The sequence below is a fragment of the Manis javanica genome, chromosome 18 (genome assembly GCF_040802235.1).
Source record: "Manis javanica isolate MJ-LG chromosome 18, MJ_LKY, whole genome shotgun sequence".
In the NCBI taxonomy this organism is placed as follows: domain Eukaryota; kingdom Metazoa; phylum Chordata; class Mammalia; order Pholidota; family Manidae; genus Manis; species Manis javanica.
This window is the reverse complement of record NC_133173.1, coordinates 22,795,956-22,817,134: the sequence shown is the minus strand read 5'-3', so window position 1 is coordinate 22,817,134 and position 21,179 is coordinate 22,795,956. Positions and strand designations below refer to the sequence as shown.

At 39.7% G+C, this 21,179-nt stretch overlaps 1 protein-coding gene across 4 annotated transcripts in view; it reads left to right on the top strand.

Annotated features, from left to right (window-relative positions):
- The window catches only part of HERC2 (HECT and RLD domain containing E3 ubiquitin protein ligase 2), a 264,575-nt gene that overhangs the window by 181,863 nt on the left and 61,533 nt on the right, over positions 1-21,179 (top strand). For 3 of the 4 annotated variants that reach the window (XM_073227076.1, XM_073227078.1, XM_073227075.1), the window contains 11 exons: positions 454-535; positions 642-785; positions 2,040-2,130; positions 2,434-2,611; positions 2,797-2,878; positions 2,963-3,134; positions 3,842-3,986; positions 4,720-4,945; positions 17,028-17,199; positions 18,084-18,273; positions 18,860-18,997. In XM_073227076.1, coding sequence (XP_073083177.1) covers positions 454-535; positions 642-785; positions 2,040-2,130; positions 2,434-2,611; positions 2,797-2,878; positions 2,963-3,134; positions 3,842-3,986; positions 4,720-4,945; positions 17,028-17,199; positions 18,084-18,273; positions 18,860-18,997 — 1,620 coding nt within the window. The remainder of the gene's footprint in view (positions 1-453; positions 536-641; positions 786-2,039; positions 2,131-2,433; positions 2,612-2,796; positions 2,879-2,962; positions 3,135-3,841; positions 3,987-4,719; positions 4,946-17,027; positions 17,200-18,083; positions 18,274-18,859; positions 18,998-21,179) is intronic. The other variant, XM_073227077.1, reaches the window with a different exon arrangement.

The following is a 21,179-nucleotide window of genomic DNA, read 5'->3' as shown; positions in this document are numbered from 1 at the left end:
CACACCCATCTACAATGGGAATTTAAGTGTACAGAATCAACAAGAATGAGGACATGGCTTGAAATAAAATGTAGTTTTATTTGTTTATATCTTAACATGATGTGTATTTTATTTTTCCTCTTTTCTTATGGTGATGTTCAGATGTGCACTGGTGAAAGAATGGGCCTGAGCCCTTGGGTCCCTCTGCCAGCTTCAGCAGTCACCAGCAGATGCTGGTCGTGGTTTTTGCCCTAATTTTCTACCCACCCCTACCCCTGTTTACCTTAAAGTAAATCTTAGTATATCCTTTCTGTCCTTAAAATACTTCAGTGTGTAATCTAAGAAAAAAGAACTTTTTTGGTTAATATAACCATGCACATCAATAGTAGTTCCTTTTATCATCTAATAAGGCCACCTGTAATTTTCAAAGTGTAAATAAAATTATCTTTTTCCTTTTAAAAAATCCTGTTCTAGATAAAGGTTCCTTCATTCTCTGAGACATTGTCTGCATTGAATGTAGTACAGGTGGCTGGTGGTTCTAAAAGTTTGTTTGCAGGTATGATTATTCTAATATTTAAAAAACATTTAAAATATGCCTAGCGCTAAAAACATGGCTTTATGTTGTGGAAAGTGAGTTGTCCTCTCACTCTTGTTCCTTTTAGTGACTGTGGAAGGGAAAGTGTACGCCTGTGGAGAAGCCACAAATGGCCGGCTGGGTCTCGGCATCTCCAGCGGGACTGTGCCCATCCCTCGGCAGATCACGGCTCTTAGCAGTTATGTGGTCAAGAAGGTGGCTGTTCACTCAGGTACCAGGACAGAGTTGGCACCCATATGTAGATAAGCCTATTGCTTATGCTCTGCAAATAACTAGGGCCTGTAAATCATTTTCCCTAGGGTATCCTTGCATTCTTTTTCAAGTTGTACTATTAAGAATAAAAATTGGAGAATGCAGATCTCCAGGTGGTCTAGAGTTTAATTATTGTTGCCACACGTGGGTGTTGAGACCAGCAGTTGTTGGCTTTCCAGGCAGATGAGGCATACCCCTCCCAGGAGTGGTTTTCAGTCTTGGAGATGTGATCTTGGGTTCATAGCATCTTTGAAATAATCACATCTTATGCTTAAATTTACATAATTTTTCTGAGGAAAGAGCCTATAACTTTCATCAGATTTCTAAAGTATACAACGGCTTGAGCAAGACAGAATTTTGCTTTTCTCTATAAAAGTCTGGAGGTGAGGTCTAGGGCCTGTACGGCAGCTCTGTGTCCAGGAGGAGTGGAGTGCCGGCTACTCTTCCTGTCCATCCTCTTTGAAACATGGCCTCACAGGCAGGCACAAGGTGGGCCTGTCTTCCAGCCTACTCAGCTCCTCTAAAGCACTTTATTGGGAGCCTCACTCACTTCTGTAGCATCTCTGTCAACTCCTCTCTGGGCAGTTGAGTCTGGAAAGCTGAGTACATGGTTGCCCTTATAATATGGGTTCTGTTGGTAAGGAATAGGGCAGAGTAAGTGTTAGGGGTCTGGGGCTTCCAGGAGCTGGCAGGGACACAAGTAGCAGAGTAATAAATGACGGTAGAGAGCACTCTTGTCCTGAGGTGGGGTGATTTGCCTGGGAGGATGGTGCCCACTGAGGAAAGTGCAGAGATGATATGCTTTGGAAAGACAGTAGAATGTCTTAATTGCAAGTGTTTAACATTCACTTAAATAATTCCACTGTTGGTGTGCATTTTTCTAAAGCTTAACTGCCACTGTATTTTATAATTTTCCTAATCACAAATGTGCTTACTTTCACTTTTTTCCATCTGAAGTTTGGTCTTATTATATATTTAACGTAGCAGGAACCCCATTAGCAAATAGCACTATTTTGCCTTCTTGTAAGTAAAATTCTTTTTAGGATTTGAACTTTGTAGTTTAATGAAAGTTCACTTATTTTATGTACTTTTTTACCCTGTTTACTCACTTATTTAACCCATATTCCTTGAGTACATACCACATGCTAGGCAGAATAGGTGGTTATGCTGTGAGCTTTTGTCAGCTTGCTCTGTGTGAACATTGCCGTTGCAGGTGGCCGGCACGCTATGGCTCTGACTGTCGATGGGAAAGTGTTTTCCTGGGGGGAAGGTGATGATGGCAAACTTGGACACTTCAGCAGAATGTAAGGATTTTTTTTATTGTGCGTTAATGAGAAACTGTTACTGATGATAAGAGTGGATGCCTTTTGAAAGCAATTTTGCGGAAAACTAAATAGGATCAGTTATTTATGAAAATAGAATTGGAATTTATATATATATATTTGAATATGAATGTGATTTGGCCTCACAAGTTCTGTTTTAACATTTGATAGTTGATCTACAGATGTTGTTTTGGCTAAATGTGGATCTGTGTAGATGTCTTCTTTTAATTTCTTTTTTCAAAAAGGCTGGATTGGTTATAGGGAATTTTATTTAATTTTGTTTAGGAACAGTGACAAGCCACGGCTGATAGAGGCACTGAAAACCAAACGTATCCGTGACATCGCCTGTGGGAGCTCGCATAGTGCAGCCCTCACCTCTAGTGGTGAACTGTATACCTGGGGCCTTGGAGAGTATGGCCGCTTGGGACATGGGGACAATACAACACAGCTGAAGCCCAAAATGGTGATTATACACATTTTGTTGCTTTTAGAAAGCTTACCATCTGCTGATTTCAAGAGAAGATAAGCTTTGACTCCAGGAAAGTTCATAAAGACACGTACATTATTGGCTTTCAGTCTGTGGAAAAAATTTCCCTTGCTTTCTTAGTGCCTGTGCTTGATTCTGTTTTTACATTTGTAATTGAGTAGGTGAAAGTCCTTCTTGGTCACAGAGTAATCCAGGTTGCGTGTGGAAGCAGAGATGCACAGACCCTGGCTCTGACCGATGAAGGTGAGCTCCTGTCCTGATTCTTCCTTTCTGAGTAGATGGACATTGTGAAAGCATTGGCCTGAAGTATTTTTTTTAAAAACCTAGGTTTGGTATTTTCCTGGGGTGATGGTGACTTTGGAAAATTGGGCCGAGGAGGAAGTGAAGGCTGTAACATTCCCCAGAACATCGAGAGGCTGAATGGACAGGGGGTGTGCCAGATCGAGTGTGGGGCTCAGTTTTCCTTAGCTCTCACCAAGTCAGGAGTAGTGTGGACATGGTATGTAAACCCCTTGTCGCCCACCAGTGTGTCTGTGCCTTGGAGGGGTGGTAGAACTCCCATTTTCTTATTCATCCGGGTGTCTATTCCCTTTTATTTATTTCAAGTTTGGATTAGTGGCAAGATTATAAGAAAAAAATTCCCATTATAACTGCATTATTTGGAAAAGAACACTAGAGAAATTTTAGCTCAAGTTGTCTTTCCTATTTTGATGAAGTTTATGTAGAAGGTTTCTTCTGTTTCCATACCATCCTAGAAGCCTGATAATCAAATTGGTGGGAAACAGACCTCTGATTTCTTTGACCCTGAAAATGTTCATATGTGTTTCTTCTGAAAGCTTAGTTTATTAATTGAAAAGGAATGGGACACACCCCCATCTGACCTTGGATGGTGTGATGGGCCTTTGCTTGAGTATCATGACCCAGAGGCAGATTGAGGAAGAATTGTACCTCAGAGGGCTTATAAGAGGCACTTGAAGTTGTCATGTTTTCAGTCCTTTTATATGAAAACCTATATCAGTAACTTAAATGTAGTAAAACACCCATTAAGGATCTTATTGACAGAATTAATTAAATTGAACTAATGGCATTCAATTAGTGATATTACCATTGAATTGGCTCCAACACTGTAAACAATGAGCATTTTCCTGTGGATGTTGCAAAATTGGAACCATTATATTAAAATGTGCACTGTCAACTTCCTCACAGGGGAAAGGGGGATTACTTCCGGCTGGGCCATGGTTCTGATGTGCATGTGCGGAAGCCACAGGTGGTGGAAGGGCTAAGAGGGAAGAAGATCGTTCATGTGGCTGTTGGGGCCCTGCACTGCCTGGCAGTCACGGACGCAGGGCAGGTAAGCTGAGATCATGACAAGGTTTTGTTGTGTCAAAAGAGTGACTTGTGATGAAATGAGATGAGTGTTGGTATTTGAAGAATCAAGATAATGGGCTGTGTCCATTTTGCTCCTGTGTGTATCTGCCCAGCCATCAGCATGGGTGGGGGGCACCCGGGATAGTCACTGAACGATGCATGTTACAGAGGAGTGGGCTTCCCATGCTGAAGTCTGTGTGGAAAGGTGGAGAGAGTGCAGTCATTGAGGGTGCTCCACTGCTGAGGTGCTCGCAAGGCTTTGCTTGGGAAATTGATAGGTGCTGGGGATATGGACATACTTCATTTTAGAAGTCGAGTTGACTTGGGCAACTATTACTCATTCTTCTGCTTTGAGAGGCTATATATACCATGACAGGCTCATGGATGTTATATTTTCAAAATTACAACAAATTAGATAACTTTTTTAACCCAAATGAATTAAAAATGAATTATACTTTCTAGTTATGTTAAGCCAAGAAGTGAATTATGTGAAAAGTGAGTATATTATTTTTGATCATTTGCTTTCCAAAAGAAAGGAAAATATAATTATTGCACTTAGTTGAAGAGACTCTCCCTGCTTCCCACAACAAAATAAATAGATGAATTCATTGTATTGATATTAATATTCATTTATAGTCATTGGCAAAAATTTTTAAGTAAATTTAAAGATGATGTACTGAAATGTTGGAAAATTCTGTTTCTGTTCCCCTTAACAGGTATATGCCTGGGGCGACAATGACCACGGCCAGCAGGGCAATGGCACAACCACGGTCAATAGGAAACCCACCCTTGTGCAAGGCTTAGAAGGCCAGAAGATCACCAGGGTGGCTTGTGGGTCTTCGCACAGTGTGGCATGGACAACTGTTGATGTGGCAACGCCTTCTGTCCATGAACCCGTCCTCTTCCAGACTGCAAGAGACCCTTTAGGTGCTTCCTATTTAGGTACCATGGATTTGTATTTTACATGAGATTCTTCTGTATGGCACAGCTGCAACATAGATAGAATGTTTGATGGTACCACCAGGTCAGCAGCTCTAGGACCATACTAACTGCATTCTGAACCATGGCCACAGAGTAATCATGGCACACTCTGTTGTGATTTCTGCATGCTGGAATGAAGACTTTAGATGGAAGTATGATGCTGATTCTTGTGCTGGGTTCAGGTTATCTCTGGCAATGCCTGCAATCAGAGAAAACATTATAATGACTACTTGAAATGTATAGGCAGTGTGTTGGGCTACTTGGTATTTTCAGCCTCTGTTTAGGTAAAATCAAAATTCAATAAACTGTACATATTTAAAGTGCAATTTCCATCAGCTTTGACCCATGTGCACCTGTGAAAGCATCACTGCAGTCAAGATAGTGAACATACACACCACTTCCAAGGTTCCTTGTGCACCCTCACAGCCCTGTCCTTAGCTCGCACTATCACTGTCTGCTTTCTGGCTCTGTAGTTCAGTTTGCATTTTTTAAGTTTTATATAAATGGTATCATATAGTATGTACTTTCTTTTACTACATTTTTTTCACTCAGCATAATTATTTTGAGACTCATCCATTTTCTATGTATCAGTATATCAATAGTTCATTCTTTTTTATTGTTGAATGGTATTTCATTTGTGGAGATACTACAATTTGTTCATCCATTTGCCTGTTGATGGATTTTTGAATTGTAGCCAGTTTTGGGCTATACAAATAAAATTGCTGTGAACATTCATGTATAAGTCTTTATGTGGACATAAACTTGGATTTCTATAGGGTAGATACCTAGATGAGGAATAGTTGGGTCATGTGGTAGGTGTATGTTTATCTTAAGATGCCTGCGTGCAAATTGTTTTGCAAAGTGGTTGTTTGAAAGCTCCAGCCTCTCCATATTTTTGTTTACACTTGGTGTTGTCAGTCTTCTTTTTTTAAATTAAGATATCATTGACATACAATCTTAGGACGGTTAAAAATGAGCAACATTGTGGTTTCAACATTCACCCATATTATCAAGTCCCCCCTACCTCTGTAATCACTGTCCATCAGCATGTGTTGTCAGTCTTTAATTGTAGCCAAGATTCTTGTAGCTGTGTCATGGTATCTCATTGTGGTTTTACTTTGCATTTCCTTAATGACTAACAATGGTGAGCATCCTGCTTGCTTGTTTGCCATCCAAGTATGTTTTTTACTGAAGTGTCTATTCATGTCTTTTGCCTGTATTTAAAACTAGGTGTTTTGTTATGCTGAGTTTAGTGTTTTCTTTTTATATTCTGAGTACATGTCTTTTGTCAGGTACATGATTTGTACATATTTTCTACCAGTGTGTCTTCTCTTGTTACTCTCTTCACAGTTGAAATTTAAATAGCAGAAATTTTTAATTTTGAAAAAGTCCAGTTTATCCATTTTTTTTTTAATGGATCACAATTTGTGTCTTGAATCTAAAAAACCTTTGTGTAACTCAAGATCATAAAGTTGTTTTCCTTTGTGTTCTTCTGTAAGTCCTGTATAGATATTTAGGTCTGTGCTTGATCTTGAGTTAGATTGTTTATATTGTATGAGGTATGGATTGAATTTAGGGGTGGAGAGTGGTTTATAAGGATATCCAGTTGTTTCAGTTGGATTTGTTGAAAAACTATCCTTCCTCTATTGTATTGTCTTTGCACCTTTGTCAAAAATCAGTTGTCCATGAAAGTGTGGATCTGTTCCTGGACTCTTGGTTTGATTCATTGATTTACTTTTGCATTTTGATGCCAATGCCACATTGTCTTGATATAGCTTTATAAAAGACCCAAATTCAGGCTGTGCTAAGGTTGACCTCACAGAATGTGGCAGTAAATGTTCCCTTCTTTTCAGTTTTTCTTTGAAATTTGTGTAGAATTGGTATTAGTTCAGTAGAATTCACCAGTGAAGCCACCTGATTTTCTTTGCAGAATTTGTGTTTTTACATATACAAATTTAATTCTTGTAATAGATACAGGGTTATCTATTTCTTTTCTAGTAAGATTTACGTGTTTGGTGGAAGTTGTCCATTTCATCTAAGCTGGTGAATTTATTAGCATAAAGTTGGTCTCAGTTATTTGCTTATTTTCCTTTTAATATTTATAGAATCTGTAGTGATGTCATATCTCTCAGCCTTATATTGGTAATTGTATGTTCTCTTTGCAGTTTGTCTAGAGGTTTATCACTGTTGTTAAATTTTTCAGAGAACAAGTTTACATATTCTGTGATTTTCTCCATTGTTTTCCTGTTTTCTGTTTCACTGATCTCTGCTCTAATACTTATTCTTTTCCTCTCCTTTTGGTTTAATTTCTTCTTTTCTAGTTTTTTATATTAGAAGCTTAGGTCACTGATTTAGGATCTTTCCACTTTTCTGATTAGACATTGACTTTTATCTCCTTGATTAATTGCTCTGCTGTCATGGCAGTTACCTTCTTTATTCCTTTGCTTCAAAGTTCTTTGCAATAAAATATAACTTTTCTGATATTAATATAGCCACTCCAGCTTTCTTTTGTTTAGTGCTCTGTATTACATAAACTGTGATATTCCTTATACCATGATATACTGTGGTATACCTTTTCCTTGTTTTTATTTTTATCCTATTTTTATATTAAAAGAAGTTCCCTTTACACAATGTGTAGTTATTTTGGTTTAAAAAATTTCCTCTGACATTTTCTAATTGGGGTGTTTCATGCACTTAATATTTAATCTGATTATTGATGTATTTGTTTTAAACCTGTCATCCTGCTATTTGTTTTCTATTACTCTAGCTGTTCTTTGTTCTTTTTCTTCTCTTTTTCTGTCTTTCTTTGAATTAATTATATTATTCTCCTTTGTTTCCTATGAGCTCTGACTGTACTATTTTAGCGATTGCTAAGGGTATATGTTATACACCTTTAATGTATCATGGTTCACCTTTAGGTGTATTATACTATTTCCTGTATAGTATATGACTTATAACAACAATAGTATATTTTTATTTCTTCCCTCACAGCCATTGTGTCATTGTTATAATACATTTCTGTTTATATTGTAAATTTTTACAGTATTTTTTAGTAATTTTCATTAATCTGTGAAAATGATTTAAATAATAGAGATAGAATATCTGTTTACCCTGGGAAAAGTAGTTACTATTCCCAGTGCCCATCATTTCTTTGTGGGGACACATGTTTCTATCTGGCATCATTTTCCTTTTGCTCAAAGGACTTCCTTTTTTATGTCTTGTCGCACAGATGTGCAGGGGATTCTTCCTCTGAAGCTTTTTGTGTAGGAACTAGTCATTATTTTGCTTCGTTTCTATAACATTTTAGCAATATATAGAATTCTAGGTAGATGGTCTTTTCTTTTAGTACTTTAAAGAAGTGCCACTGTCTTCTCTAGCTTGTATTGTTTTCATTGAGAATTTACTGCCATTGTTGTTTCTTCTGTACATTATGTTTCCTTTTTTTCAGGCTGCTTTTAAGATTTTTATCTCCCTGGTTTTGAGCAATTTGATTATGATATGCTGTGGTACAGTTATCTTCATGGTTCTTGTGCTTGTCTTTCATTGTGATTCTTGGGTCCTTTGATTTATAATTTTTATCAAACTTGGGAAATCTTCAGTCACTGTGTCTTCAACAGTCATTATTTCTTGAAAAAATTTTTTTTCCTGTATCTTTCTCTCTTCCCTTTTGGGAATCTAGTTTTACAAATATTAGGTCTCTTGAAGTTGTCCCAAAGGTAACTGATGGTTTCTTCATTTTTTTTTAAAATATCAATTTCAATATCATTAATCTACAATTACATGAGGAACATTATGTTTACTAGACTCCCCCATCACTAAGTTGCCACCACAAACCCCATTACAGTCACTGTCTATCAGCATAGTAAAATTCTGTAGAATCACTACTTGTCTTCTCTGTGTTGCACAGCCCTCCCCCTCCCCACCCCCCCCCCCCCCCCCCCCCCCCCCCCCCCCCATTATACATGCTAATCATAATGCTCCCTTTCTTTCCCCTGCCCTCTTATACCTCCCTTCCCACCCATCCTTCCCAGTCCCTTTCCCTTTGGTAACTGCTAGTCCATTCTTGGGTTCTGTTTTTCTGCTGCTGTTTTGTTCCTTCAGTTTTTTCTTTGTTTTATACTCCATATATGAGTGAAATCATTTGGAACTTCTCTTACACCGCGTGGCTTATTTCACTGAGCATAATACCCTCTAGCTCCATCCATGTTGTTAAAAATGGTAAGATTTGTTTTTTTCTTATGGCAGAATAATATTTCATTGTGTATATGTACCACATCTTCTCGATCCATTCATCTACTGATGGGCACTTAGGTTGTTTCCATTTCTTGGCTATTGTAAATAGTGCTGCGATAAACATAGGGGTGCATCTGCTTTTTCAAACTGGAGTGCTGTATTCTTAGGGAAAATTCCTAGAAGTGGAATTCCTGGGTCAAATGGTATTTCTATTTTGAGCTTTTTGAGGAACCTCCATACTGCTTTCCACAATGGTTGAACTAATTTACATTCCTACCAGTAGTGAAGGAGGGTTCCCTTTTCTCCACAACTTCGCCAACATTTGTTGTTGTTTATCTTTTGGATGGTGGTGATCCTTACTGGTATGAGGTGATATCTCATTGTGTTTTTAATTTGCATTTCTCTGATGACAAGCGATGTGGAGCATCTTTTCATGTGTCTCTTGGCTATCTGAATGTCTTCTTTGGAGAACTGTCTGTTCAGCTCCTCTGCCCATTTCTTAATTGGATTATTTGCTTTTTGTTTGTTGAGGTGCGTGAGCTCTTTATATATTTTCAATGTCAACCCTTTATCAGATCTGTCATTTATGAATATATTCTCCCACTGTAGGCTGCCCTTTTGTTCTATAGATGGTGTCCTTTGCTGTACAGAAGCTTTTCAGTTTGAAATAGTCCCACTTGTTCATTTTAGCTTTTGTTTCCCTTGCCCAGGGATATATGTTCATGAAGAAGTTGCTCATGTTTATGTCCAAGAGATTTTTGCCTATTTTTTTTTTGAGAGTTTTATGGTTTCATTACTTACATTCAGGTCTTTGATCCATTTCGAATTTACTTTTGTGTATGGGGTTAGACAGTGATCCAGTTTCATTCTCTTACATGTAGCTGTCCAGTTTTGCCAATACCAACTGTTGAAGAGGCTGTCATTTCCCCATTGTCTGTCCATGGCTCCTTTATCATATATTAATTGACCATGTATGTTTGGGTTAATGTCTGGAGACTCTATTCTGTTCCACTCATCTGTGGCTCTGTTCTCGTGCCAGTACCAAATTGTCTTGATTACTGTGGCTTTGTAGTAGAGCTTGAAGTTGGGAACTGAGATCCCCCCACTTTATTCTTCCTTCTCAGGAATTGCTTTGGCTATTCAGGGGTCTTTGGTGGTTCTATATGAATTTTAGGACTATTTGTTCCACTTTTTGAAGAATGCTGTTGGTATTTTGATAGGGATTGCATTGAATTTGTACATTGCTTTAGGCAGGATGGCCATTTTGACAATATTAATTCTTCCTAGCCAGGAGCATGGGATGAGTTTCCATTTGTTAGTGTCCATTTTAATTTCTCTGAGGAGTGTCTTGTAGTTTTCAGGGTAAAGGTCTTTCACTTCCTTGGTTAGGTTTATTCCTAGGTATTTTATTCTTTTTGATGCCATTGTGAATGGAATTGTTTTCCTGATTTCTCTTTCTGCTAGTTCATTGTTAGTGTGTATGAAAGCTACAGGTTTCTGTGTATTAATTTTGTATCCAACAAATTTGCTGAATTCTGATATTAGTTCTGGTAGTTTTGGAGTGGAGTCTTCAGGGTTTTTTATGTACAATATCATGTCATCTGCATATAGTGACAGTTTGACTTACCAGTCTGGATTCCTTATATTTCTTTGTTTTGTCTGATTGCTGTGGCTAGGACCTCCAGTACTATGTTGAATATCAGTGGTGAGAGTGGGCATCCTTGTCTTTTTCCTGATCTTAGAGGAAAAGCTTTCAGCTTCTCACTGTTAAGTATGATGTTGGCTGTGAGTTTATCATATATGGCCCTTATTATGTTGAGGTACTTGCCCTGTATACCCATTTTGTTAAGAGTTTTTATCGTGAATGGACGTTGAATTTTGTCGAATGCTTTTTCAGTGTCTATGGAGATGATCATGTGGTTTTTGTCCTTTTTGTTGATATGGTGGATGATGTTAATGGATTTTCAAATGTTCTATCCTTGCATCCCTGAGATGAATCCCACTTGGTCATGGTGTATGATCCTCTTGATGTATTTTTGAATTCAGTTTGCTAATATTTTGTTGAGTATTTTTGCATCTATGTTCATCAGGGGTATTGGTCTGTAATTTTCTTTTTTGGTGGGGTCTTTGCCTGGTTTTGGTATTAGGGTGATGCTGGCTTCATAGAATGAGTCTGGAAGTATTCCCTCCACCTCTATTTTTTGGAAAACTTTAAGGAGAATGGGTATTATGTCTTCTCTGTATATCTGATAAAATTCCATGGTAAATCCATCTGGCCCGGGGGTTTTGCTCTTGGGTAGTTTTCTGATTACCACTTCAATTTTGTTGCTGGTAATTGGTTTGTTTAGATTTTCTGTTTTTTCCTTGGTCATTCTTGAAAGGTGGTATTTTTCTAGGAAGTTGTTTTCTTCAAGGTTTTCCAGGTTGTTAGCATATAGATTCTCATAGTATTCTCTGATGATTCTTTGTATTTCTGTGGGGTCCATCCTTATTTTTCCTTTCTTGTTTCTGATTCTGTTGATGTGTGTTGATTCTCTTTCTCTCTTAGTAAGTCTGACTAGGGGCTTATCTATTTTGCCTATTTTCTCAAAAAACCATCTCTTGGTTTCATTGATTTTTTTCTATTGTTTTATTCTTCTCAATTTTATTTATTTCTTCTCTGATCTTTATTATGTCCCTCCTCCTGCTGACTTTAGGCCTTATTTGTTCTTTTTCCAATTTCAACAATTGTGACTTTAGACTGTTCATTTGGGATTGTTCTTCCTTCTTTAAATAGGCCTGGATTGCTATATACTTTCCTCTTAAGACTGCTTTCAGTGCGTCCCACAGAAGTTGGGGCTTTGTACTGTTGTTGTCATTTTTCTCCGTATACTGCTTGATCTCTAATTTAATTTGGCCATTGATCCATTGATTATTTTGGAGCATGTTGTTAAGTCTCCATGTGTTTGTGAGCCTTTTTGTTTTCTTTGTGCAATTAATTTCTAGTTTTATGCCTTTGTGGTCTGAGAAGTTGGCTGGTAGAATTTTAATCTTTTTGAATTTACTGAGGCTCTTTTTGTGGCCTAGTATGTGGTCTCTTCTGGAAAATGTTTCATGTGCACTTGAGAAGAATGTGTATCCTGCTGCTTTTGGGTGTAGAGTTCTATAGATGTCTGTTAGGTCCAACTGTTCTAGTGTGTTGTTCAGTGCCTCTGTGTCCTTACTTATTTTCTGTCTGGTGGATCTGTCCTTTGAAGTGAGTGGTGTGAAAGTCTCCTAAAATGAATGTATTGCATTCTATTTTCTCTATTAATTCTTTTTTTTGTTATCATTAATCTACAATTACATGAGAAACATTATGTTTACTAGGTTCATCCCATCACCAAGTCCCCCCCACAACCCCCATTACAGTCATTGTCTATCAGCATAGTAAGATGCTGTAGAATCACTACTTGTCTTCTCTGTGTTGCACAGCCCTTCCCATGCCTCTCCCCACATTATACATGCTAATCGAATGCCCCCTTCTTTCCCTGCCCATCCCCCCATATCCCTCCCTTCCCACCCATCCTCCCCAGTCCCTTTCTCTTTGGTAGCTGTTAGTCCATTCTTGGGTTCTGTCATTCTGCTGCTGTTTTGTTCCTTCAGTGTTCTCTTTGTTATTATACTCCACATATGAGTGAAATCATTTGGTACTTGTCTTTCTCTGCCTGGCTGATTTCACTGGGCATAATACCCTCTAGCTCCATTCATGTTGGTGCAAATGGTAGGCTTTGTTTTCTTTTTATGGCTGAGTAATACTCCATTGTGTGTATGTACCACATCTTCTTTATACATTCATCAACTGATGGACACTTAGGTTGCTTCCATTTCTTGGCTATTGTAAATAGTGTTGTGATAAACATAGGAGTGCATCTGTCATTTTCAAACTGGGCTGCTCTATTAGGGTAACTTCCTAGAAGTGGAATTCATTGGCCCAATGGTATTTCTATTTTAAGCTTTATGAGTTTAATTCTTGTAGTGTTTGTTTCACATATGTTGGTGCTCCTGTGTTGGGTGCATATATATTTATAATGGTTATATCCTCTTGTTGGACTGACCGCTTTATCTTTGTGTAATGTCTTTCTTTTATATCTTGTTACTTTCTTTGTTTTGAATTCTATTTTGTCTGATAGAAGTACTGCAACACCGTCTTTTTTCTCCCTATTGTTTGTGTGAAATATCTTTTTCCATCCCTTGACTTTTTGTCTGTGTATGTGTTTGGGTTTGAGTGGAGTCTCTTGTAAGCAGCATATAGATGGGTCTTGCTTTTTTCTCCATTCTGTTACTCTGTGTCTTTTGATTGGTGCATTCAGTCCATTTACATTTGGGGTGATTATTGAAAGATTTATACTTGTTGCCATTGCAGGCTTTAGATTCGTGGTTATGAAAGGTTCAAAGGTAGCTTCTTTACTATCTAACAGTCTAACTTAAGTCGCTTATTGAGCTATTATAAACACAGTCTGATGATTCTCTGATTTTTTCCCTTCTTTTTCCTCCTCCTCCATTCTTTGTATGTTAGGTGTTTTATTCTGTGCTCTTTTGTGTTCCCTTTGACTGCTTTTGTGAATATTTGATTTTATTTTTTGCCTTTAGTTAGTATTTGGTTGATCTGCTTTCTTTATTGTGATTATATTTTCTCTCTGGTGACATCTATTTAGCCTTAGGAGTGCTTCCATCTGGAGCAGTCCCTTTAAAATATCCCATAGAGGTGGTTTGTGGGAGGCAAATTCCCTCAACTTTTGCTTGTCTCGGAATTGTTTAATCCCTCCTTAATATTTAAATGATAACCATGCTGGATACAGTACCCTTGGTCTAAGGCCCTTCTGTTTCATTGCATTAAATATATCATGCCATTCTCTTCTGGACTGTTAAGGTTTCTGTTGAGAATTCTGATGATAGCCTGATGGGTTTTCCTTTGTAGGCAACCTTTTTACTCTCTCTAGCTGCCTTTAATACTCTGTCCTTGTCCTTGATCTTTGCCATTTTAATTATTACATTTCTTGGAGTTGTCCTCCTTGAGGCCCTTGTGTTGGGAGTTCTGTGGGCTTCCATGGTCTGAGAGACTTATTTCCTCAACCAGTTTGGGGAAGTTTTCAGCAATTATTTCTTCAAATACACTTTCTATCCCTTTTTCTCTCTTCTTCTGGTATCTGTATAATGCAAATATTCTTCCATTTGGATTGGTCACACAGTTCTCTTAGTATTCTTTCATTCCTGGAGATACTTTTATGTCTCTCTGCCTCAGCTTCTCTGCGTTCCTGTTCTCTGATTTCTATTCCATTACCGGCCTCTTACACGTCAGTCCAGTCTGCTCTTAAGTCCTTCCAGAGATTGTTTTATTTCTGTGTTCTCCCTCCTAACTTGATCCTTTAGCTCTTGCATATCTCTCTGCAGGTACATCAGCATGGTTATGACCCTTATTTTGAAGTCTTTTTCAGGAAGATTAGTTAAATCTGTCTCCCCAGGCTCCCTTTCCCTCTCAGGGGTTGTTTTTGTGATTCTGGACTGGATGAAATTCTTCTGCCTTTTCATGGTGATAGAGGTAGTGGTGGGCAGTTGGTGCATGTGTCAGCTGGGAGAACAAAGTCCCTTCCTGCTTGCTGTCGCCTTGCCCTCCTTGGAGCAGATTCCTGTTTTATTTACTGAGCTTCCACGGGCCGCTCAGCCATTGGGGCAGCCCAGAGCCCTGTGGCTAGAGGCAGGCTTGCTGGGTGTGCTCTCCTGTAAAAACTGCGACCCTTGGCACCCTGTCCCGGTTTCCTGTGTCTGTGCTCACCATCAGGGACTCTGAGGCTGGCTTGGGCGGTTGCAGAGGCGGCTCTGGGTGGTTGCTTTGGGCGCGGCCACTCTCTGGCTGCTCCCCTGCTATGGCGGGGCCACGCTGAAGGGGGAATGGATGGGAGGTTGTTTATTGCCATGACGGGCTTTAGAGCTGTGCTGCCCCCCAGGGGTCTGGGGTGCCTGGAGTTCCCCGGGATTCCCAGCTGCTCGGCTGAGTGTGCTGGTACACTTCCATCCAGCTGTGGGATCCCTGTCCCTTTAAGACTTTCAAAAAGCACTTGCTTTTGTTTTGTCCCTGGGGCGCTGGCTGCGTGGACCTGCTCACAGGTTTTACTGTTTCTCTAATATCCAGCACACCAAGCGCTGTGTGTCTGTGCTCCGGTGCTGATGGCTAAGGCTGGGTGTTCAGCAGTCCTGGGCTCCCTCTCCCTCCCCGCTCTGACTCCTCTCCTCCCGCTGGGAGCTGCGGTGAGGGGCACTCGGGTCCCGCCGGTCCACGGCTTGTATCTTACCCCCTTCACGAGGCGCTGAGTTTTCGCAGATATAGATGAAGCGTGGCTGTTGTCCTGTATCTTCTGGTCTCTTTTAGTAATAGTTGTATTTTTTGTTTTTTCAAAAATATATATGGTTTTGGGAGGAGATTTCCGCTGCCCTACTCACACTGCCATCTTGGCTCCTCTCTCTCTCGGTCTTTTCATTTTTTTACTTTTTTGTCTCTGTTTCATTTGGGTGGTTCCTGTTGCTGTGTCTTCAACTCACTTGCTAGTCTTTTCTTCATTTCCTAATGTGCTGTTAACATCACCAAACTATTTAGCCTCAGACATTGTAGTTTCCTCTGCAGAAATTAGACTTGGTTACTTTTATGTCTCTCATATCTCTCATTCTCTTCTTGAACATACGGAGAATAGATGTAATAAGTGTTTTAATTCTCTTGATCCTGATTCTGATGTCTGTGTCCATTTCTCGGGTGTTTATAGATGCATAGGGTTTTCTTCTTATTTCTGAAGTGGGTGGTATTTCCCTGTCTTACTGCCACTCTGCCTACCTGGTAACTTTTGAAATTCATAATATATGAATTCTACTCTGGATGATGCTGGAGATTTTTCTGTGTCTGTCACTCTTCTTGAGCTTGGATGTAGTAAAGTTACCTGAAACTGTTGGTCTTGTTTTTGAATTTGTTAAGTGGATTCAGGCCTGATGTTAGCCGGGGCTATTTATTCCCCACCACTGAGGCAATACCCTTCTCAGTCTTTTGCTCAGTGCTCTATGGAGTGTGATGTCTCCCTGCCTGTCTGGCGGGAGCAGGCACTGGGTGGAGCCCTCTGTTCTCCTGGCCCGTGTGCTGGGTCTCCACTCCTTTCACACAGTTCATTCTTTGGCTTTGGGCAGTTCTTGTTCACATAGGTGCCCATCACTTTTGCGGCCTCCTCAAAAGGGTGAGTGAGAGCATCTCTAGGCCACAAGCTGGGCCACTTCTCTGGTTCTGCCCTGTAAACTCTGAGTTCTCCTTCCTCTGTTGATGGAGACCACTGGGCTCCCCCTAGTTCCCCTTTCTCTGCCAAGGCCTGGGAACTCCCAGTACAGTGAGCTGGAGCGTGTGCCCAATAAGACTTTTTTTTGCTGAGCGTCTTGTCTTCTTTCCACTGTTTTGGATTATTTTTTGTCTTGCATTTCAGTATTAAGTGAGTAAAGGTAGTTTAATTATTTTCACAGCTTACATATTTATAACATATATTGTTATGAGTGCATTTTGCAAAAGTATCTGCATCTTTTTGTAGTTAAATGGAACCTTTGTTGAAAATGGTTTCTTTCTAGAGGTATTGATAAGATAATGTAAGTGAATTTTTTTTAAATTATGAAAGACCGTATATGAACCTAATGCCTAATCTGTGAAGTAGCAAAATGCAGATTTCAATGATTTTGGGAACTAAACTGTGAAAGATCATATTATTGAAATAGAGTAAACTGTGATCTTAAAAATTGAACCCAAATTTTATTTTCCTTTTTTCAGGTGTGCCTTCAGATGTTGATTCTTCTGCTGCCAGTAATAAAATCAGTGGTGCAAATAATTCTAAACCAAATCGCCCTTCCCTTGCCAAGATTCTCCTGTCATTGGATGGAAATTTGGCCAAACAGCAGGCCTTATCTCATATACTTACAGCACTGCAAATCATGTATGCCAGGTAGGCTTGTTAGCTAACTCTGTCACTGTGCAGTTATGGAAACTTTGGGGTTTTGTAATTTTTTGATTCATCAAATGTCTCAAGAATGTTGTGTTATTTTCTTTAAGTACTGTGAGTTTTGGATCACCTGCTCTTTGATAGTGAATAATGGTATCTGTGAGTTAAAGAAATGAAAGAAATGAAATAAGTGTTGAACTATGAATCACAAAACCAAGTTAAAGAGCATTTTTGTTATTTATGGCCAATAAACTCTTAGTGTTAATATTTGGGGGATGACAGGAAGAATTGGTTGATACTGGTACGTAATCATGTTTAAGGCCACATGTAATCCCCTTCACTCACACTTGATAATGCAGGATTTTGATAGTGCTGACTTTTCCAGCATTTGGTGCTGTTATCTCACAGCCTAGGTAAGTTGCCCATCCATCAATGTGCCATGGTTGTGGACGTGATGAGTCGAAATAAAGACTTACACAGGAATTTTAGTTTCAGAGCAAAGGCCCACTGGGCTGATGATAGGACAGTTAGCACTTGCTGCTTCATGTGGGGCGCCCTTGGTTCATGGCTTTCAGTAAATGCAAAATCACTCTAACAACAACCTGTGCAGAGTTCTCAGAGAAGTCTAGAGGGTTTATTCTGCTCTGATGTTTATGTTTGGCAGTTTTCCTCTGCCATCACTGTGGTCATTTAGATAAATAAGATCAGGAGTAAACATCTTAGCTTTCAGCTGATGAACACATAGTAATAATGTTCTGTATGTAAGCGAAAGTCTTCTATGTACTCTGTAATAACAGTGGAGTCCTTCAGCAAGCACGGGTCCCTCAGACTGTGCTGTTCTGCAGTGGTTAGCGGCTCACAGCAGGCCTGGCTTTCTCTCCTGGCAGAGATGCTGTGGTCGGGGCCCTGATGCCAGCCAGCATGATTGCCCCAGTGGAGTGTCCCTCATTCTCCTCCTCGGCACCTGCTACTGATGCGTCTGCCACGGCCAGTCCCGTGAATGGAGACGAGTGTATGCTGGCTGTTGATGGTGAAGAAAGGCTGAGTCCAAATCCATGGCAGGAAAAAAGAGGAGAGGTAAAAGGAAATGGTAAAGCAATAAAATAGTATGAGAACAGAAAGGAAAGGTAGAAAAGTCTAGGAGAAAGTCTAGGAAAGTTAAGTCATTCTTTTAGTTAATTATTGAGTGTTTTTTGTGCCTACTGCTGTATGATTTTGGCTTGAGTTAGAAAGTATTCTATTTAAAAAGGAGCTTTTTTAGTGCTTAAGTAGAAATAGATTTATTCTTTTAAAAATTGCTAAATGATAATAATTTTATCATTAATCTATAATCCTTTCTCTACAATTCTGAAACCTTAAAGCTCTGAAAGCCAAAAGTTTTTTAACTTATTTTGGAGAAAAAAACATCTTGAAGAGATATGAGCTCATTTTTGTCTCCTTTGCGGGACCTGCTGTGAATATTAATTAAGTTTTCTTGGGAATATGAATGTGCTTGACTTTGCAGGCTGCCCAGACCCCTCTGGAGCTGGTGGTGTAAGAGCCTTGTTACCTCTGTAAGATCTGGAACATTCCAAATGGCCCCAGGAATTTTAGACAAGGCCTTTGGAATATGTGGCGAGTGTGCCATGTTGCTGAGGTGTCCTCTTATGTATTCTTAAACCAGATCATCTCTGAGGATGCTGTGACCCCCTCTGCAGTGACTCCTTCTGCTTCCTCAGCTTCTTCTCGGCCGTTCATCCCAGTGACAGATGACCCAGGAGCCGCCAGCATCATTGCAGAAACCATGACCAAAGCCAAAGAGGTTATGGGGTGTTCCTCTTCGTGTTTTATTTTGGAGTGATCTCAAATGTACACAGAAGTTGCAGAAACAACACATAGAGTCACAGTACTGTCTACTCCCATGTACTGTTCACTTAGTTCTTCAGGTGTGAGCATTTCTCAGCCATTGGCAGGAGAGCTGCAGGGCACAGTCCCTGTCCACTCAGCACTTCTGTGTGTGTATCCTGAGTGTCAGGGCATTAACACTGATCCAGGGTTACTTTTCAATCCACACACCTACTCAGATTTTGTTCATTGTCCCAATAGTTTCCTTTATAGATAGTCAAGGGCTCAAAGCAGTGTGGGTGATGACTCTTTAATATGCACATCCTTCCTTTCGACAGGAATTCCAAAGGAATGATGCTGAGTTCTTTTCAGTGCATCCCGTTGGGGTGTGTGCATTGTTAACTTGCTTTGTTACTGGGGATGTTAATTTTTACCACTTGGTTAAGAGTACCTGTTAGTTTGTCCACTGGAAGTTAATAAAAATGTGTTACTAAATATTCCTGGGGAGATACTTTGAGACTATAAATACCAATAAATACCTTGTTCTTCCTCACATTTTCACTCTGTGGTTTTTAGTGTCTATTGATGATTCTAGCTGAATTCACTATTATTGTGATAGTTGTCACATGGTGATTTTTCAAATTTCATCATTCCTTTTGCAATCTAATTGTTGCTGTTCTCCTGTAAGGCAGAATGTTCCCTTCTCATCTTGCCTGTCTGTCTGTCTGTCTGTATTGGTATAGATGTATGGGATCCTGCTTTCCTTAAATAATGACATATATTACTATCATCATTTGATGACCAAATTGTCCCAGACTTAGCCATTGTGAGCCATTGTTGCTGGTTCCTTTGTCCTTCTGACATGTCCTCATAATTCTTTGAGCACTTCCTTGTTTTCTGGCACAATAGTTGTGCTCCGTAGTTATCTTTCACTTTCCTTGGAATCAGCTGTTTTTCCAAGAAGCCCTGGTTCCCATTAGTGGATCATAGAATTAGAAACAATATCTGGAAGGTTGGTAAGATGATTGCTGCAGGGTGTCCTTGGTCTAGGCCCTCTCAGCAAACAGACCACCTGCACATGAGCATGTATTTCTTCTTCTTTATCGTCTCATCTCTGTAATAAAAACCATGAGCAGTTCAAAACAATACTTTCTATTCCAGTCCAAAACCACAGGGTTTATCCCTATTTTCCCTCTTTTTATATTTGAGGTATATAATCCTTTTATATATTACAGGATTGCTTTGTTATTTTGTTGAGGATTTTGCACCTATTTTATTAGGAATGCTGATCTGTAGTTTTCTGGTGCTATTTTTGCCTGGCTTGGGTATCAGAATAATACTGGCCTCATAGAATGAGTTTGGCAGTGTTCTTTACTTGCCTGGTTTTTTAGAATAGTTTGTGAAAGGTCGGTGTTAATTCTTCTGTAGTAGGATTTTACCTGTCAACCTAGTAAAATGTTCCCATCATTCTTTGGGTGTTTCCTTGCTTTCTTGCACAACCCAAAATTCTAGGCTCAAGAAGATGTTTTATGCTCCAGCACAGAAATCAGATGTTTCTTTAAGAAGTCTTCATTTTTGTGGAGACTGGTATTTGGAAGCCAAGATCTGGGCTTTTGTGTGCTCATTAGTGTTATGCTGTTGCTGTTCAGAAGCTCTTTAGTGGACAGATATTGGGAATAAGTGTGTGTGTGTGTGTGTGTACATTACTGTTGATTTCATTATATAAATACAGTATATTGAAAACCACCAGTTCACAGCAGTATAGTCAATTCTAATAACTGCACAAGATTCATTCCAGTTTTCTCCTTTTCTGTATTTATAATTCTCTCCTCTGAAATTGAGAAACCTGGCTCCTGCTACCGATAGTTTACCTACTTCCTTTTAGGTAGCAAGCCTCCCGTCCTGGCTGCCACTCTCCCCAGCATGGGCGCCTTTCTTCCCCTGAACAGTTTCTGGCTCTCAAAACCAGTCTGCCCTCCATAGGAATGGCCTTCGACTCTGCCTGATCTGTGATCCCCCCCTCGCCCCCCCACCATGCTAGCTGGCCCAAAATGGGGACACCTTCCACTTGGCTGGGCTCTAGCACATCAGCCCAGCCCCCATGTGGACTCCCTCCCCAGCTCTCTCCAGTGCTCCCCACGCCAGGCCATCTCCCCTTG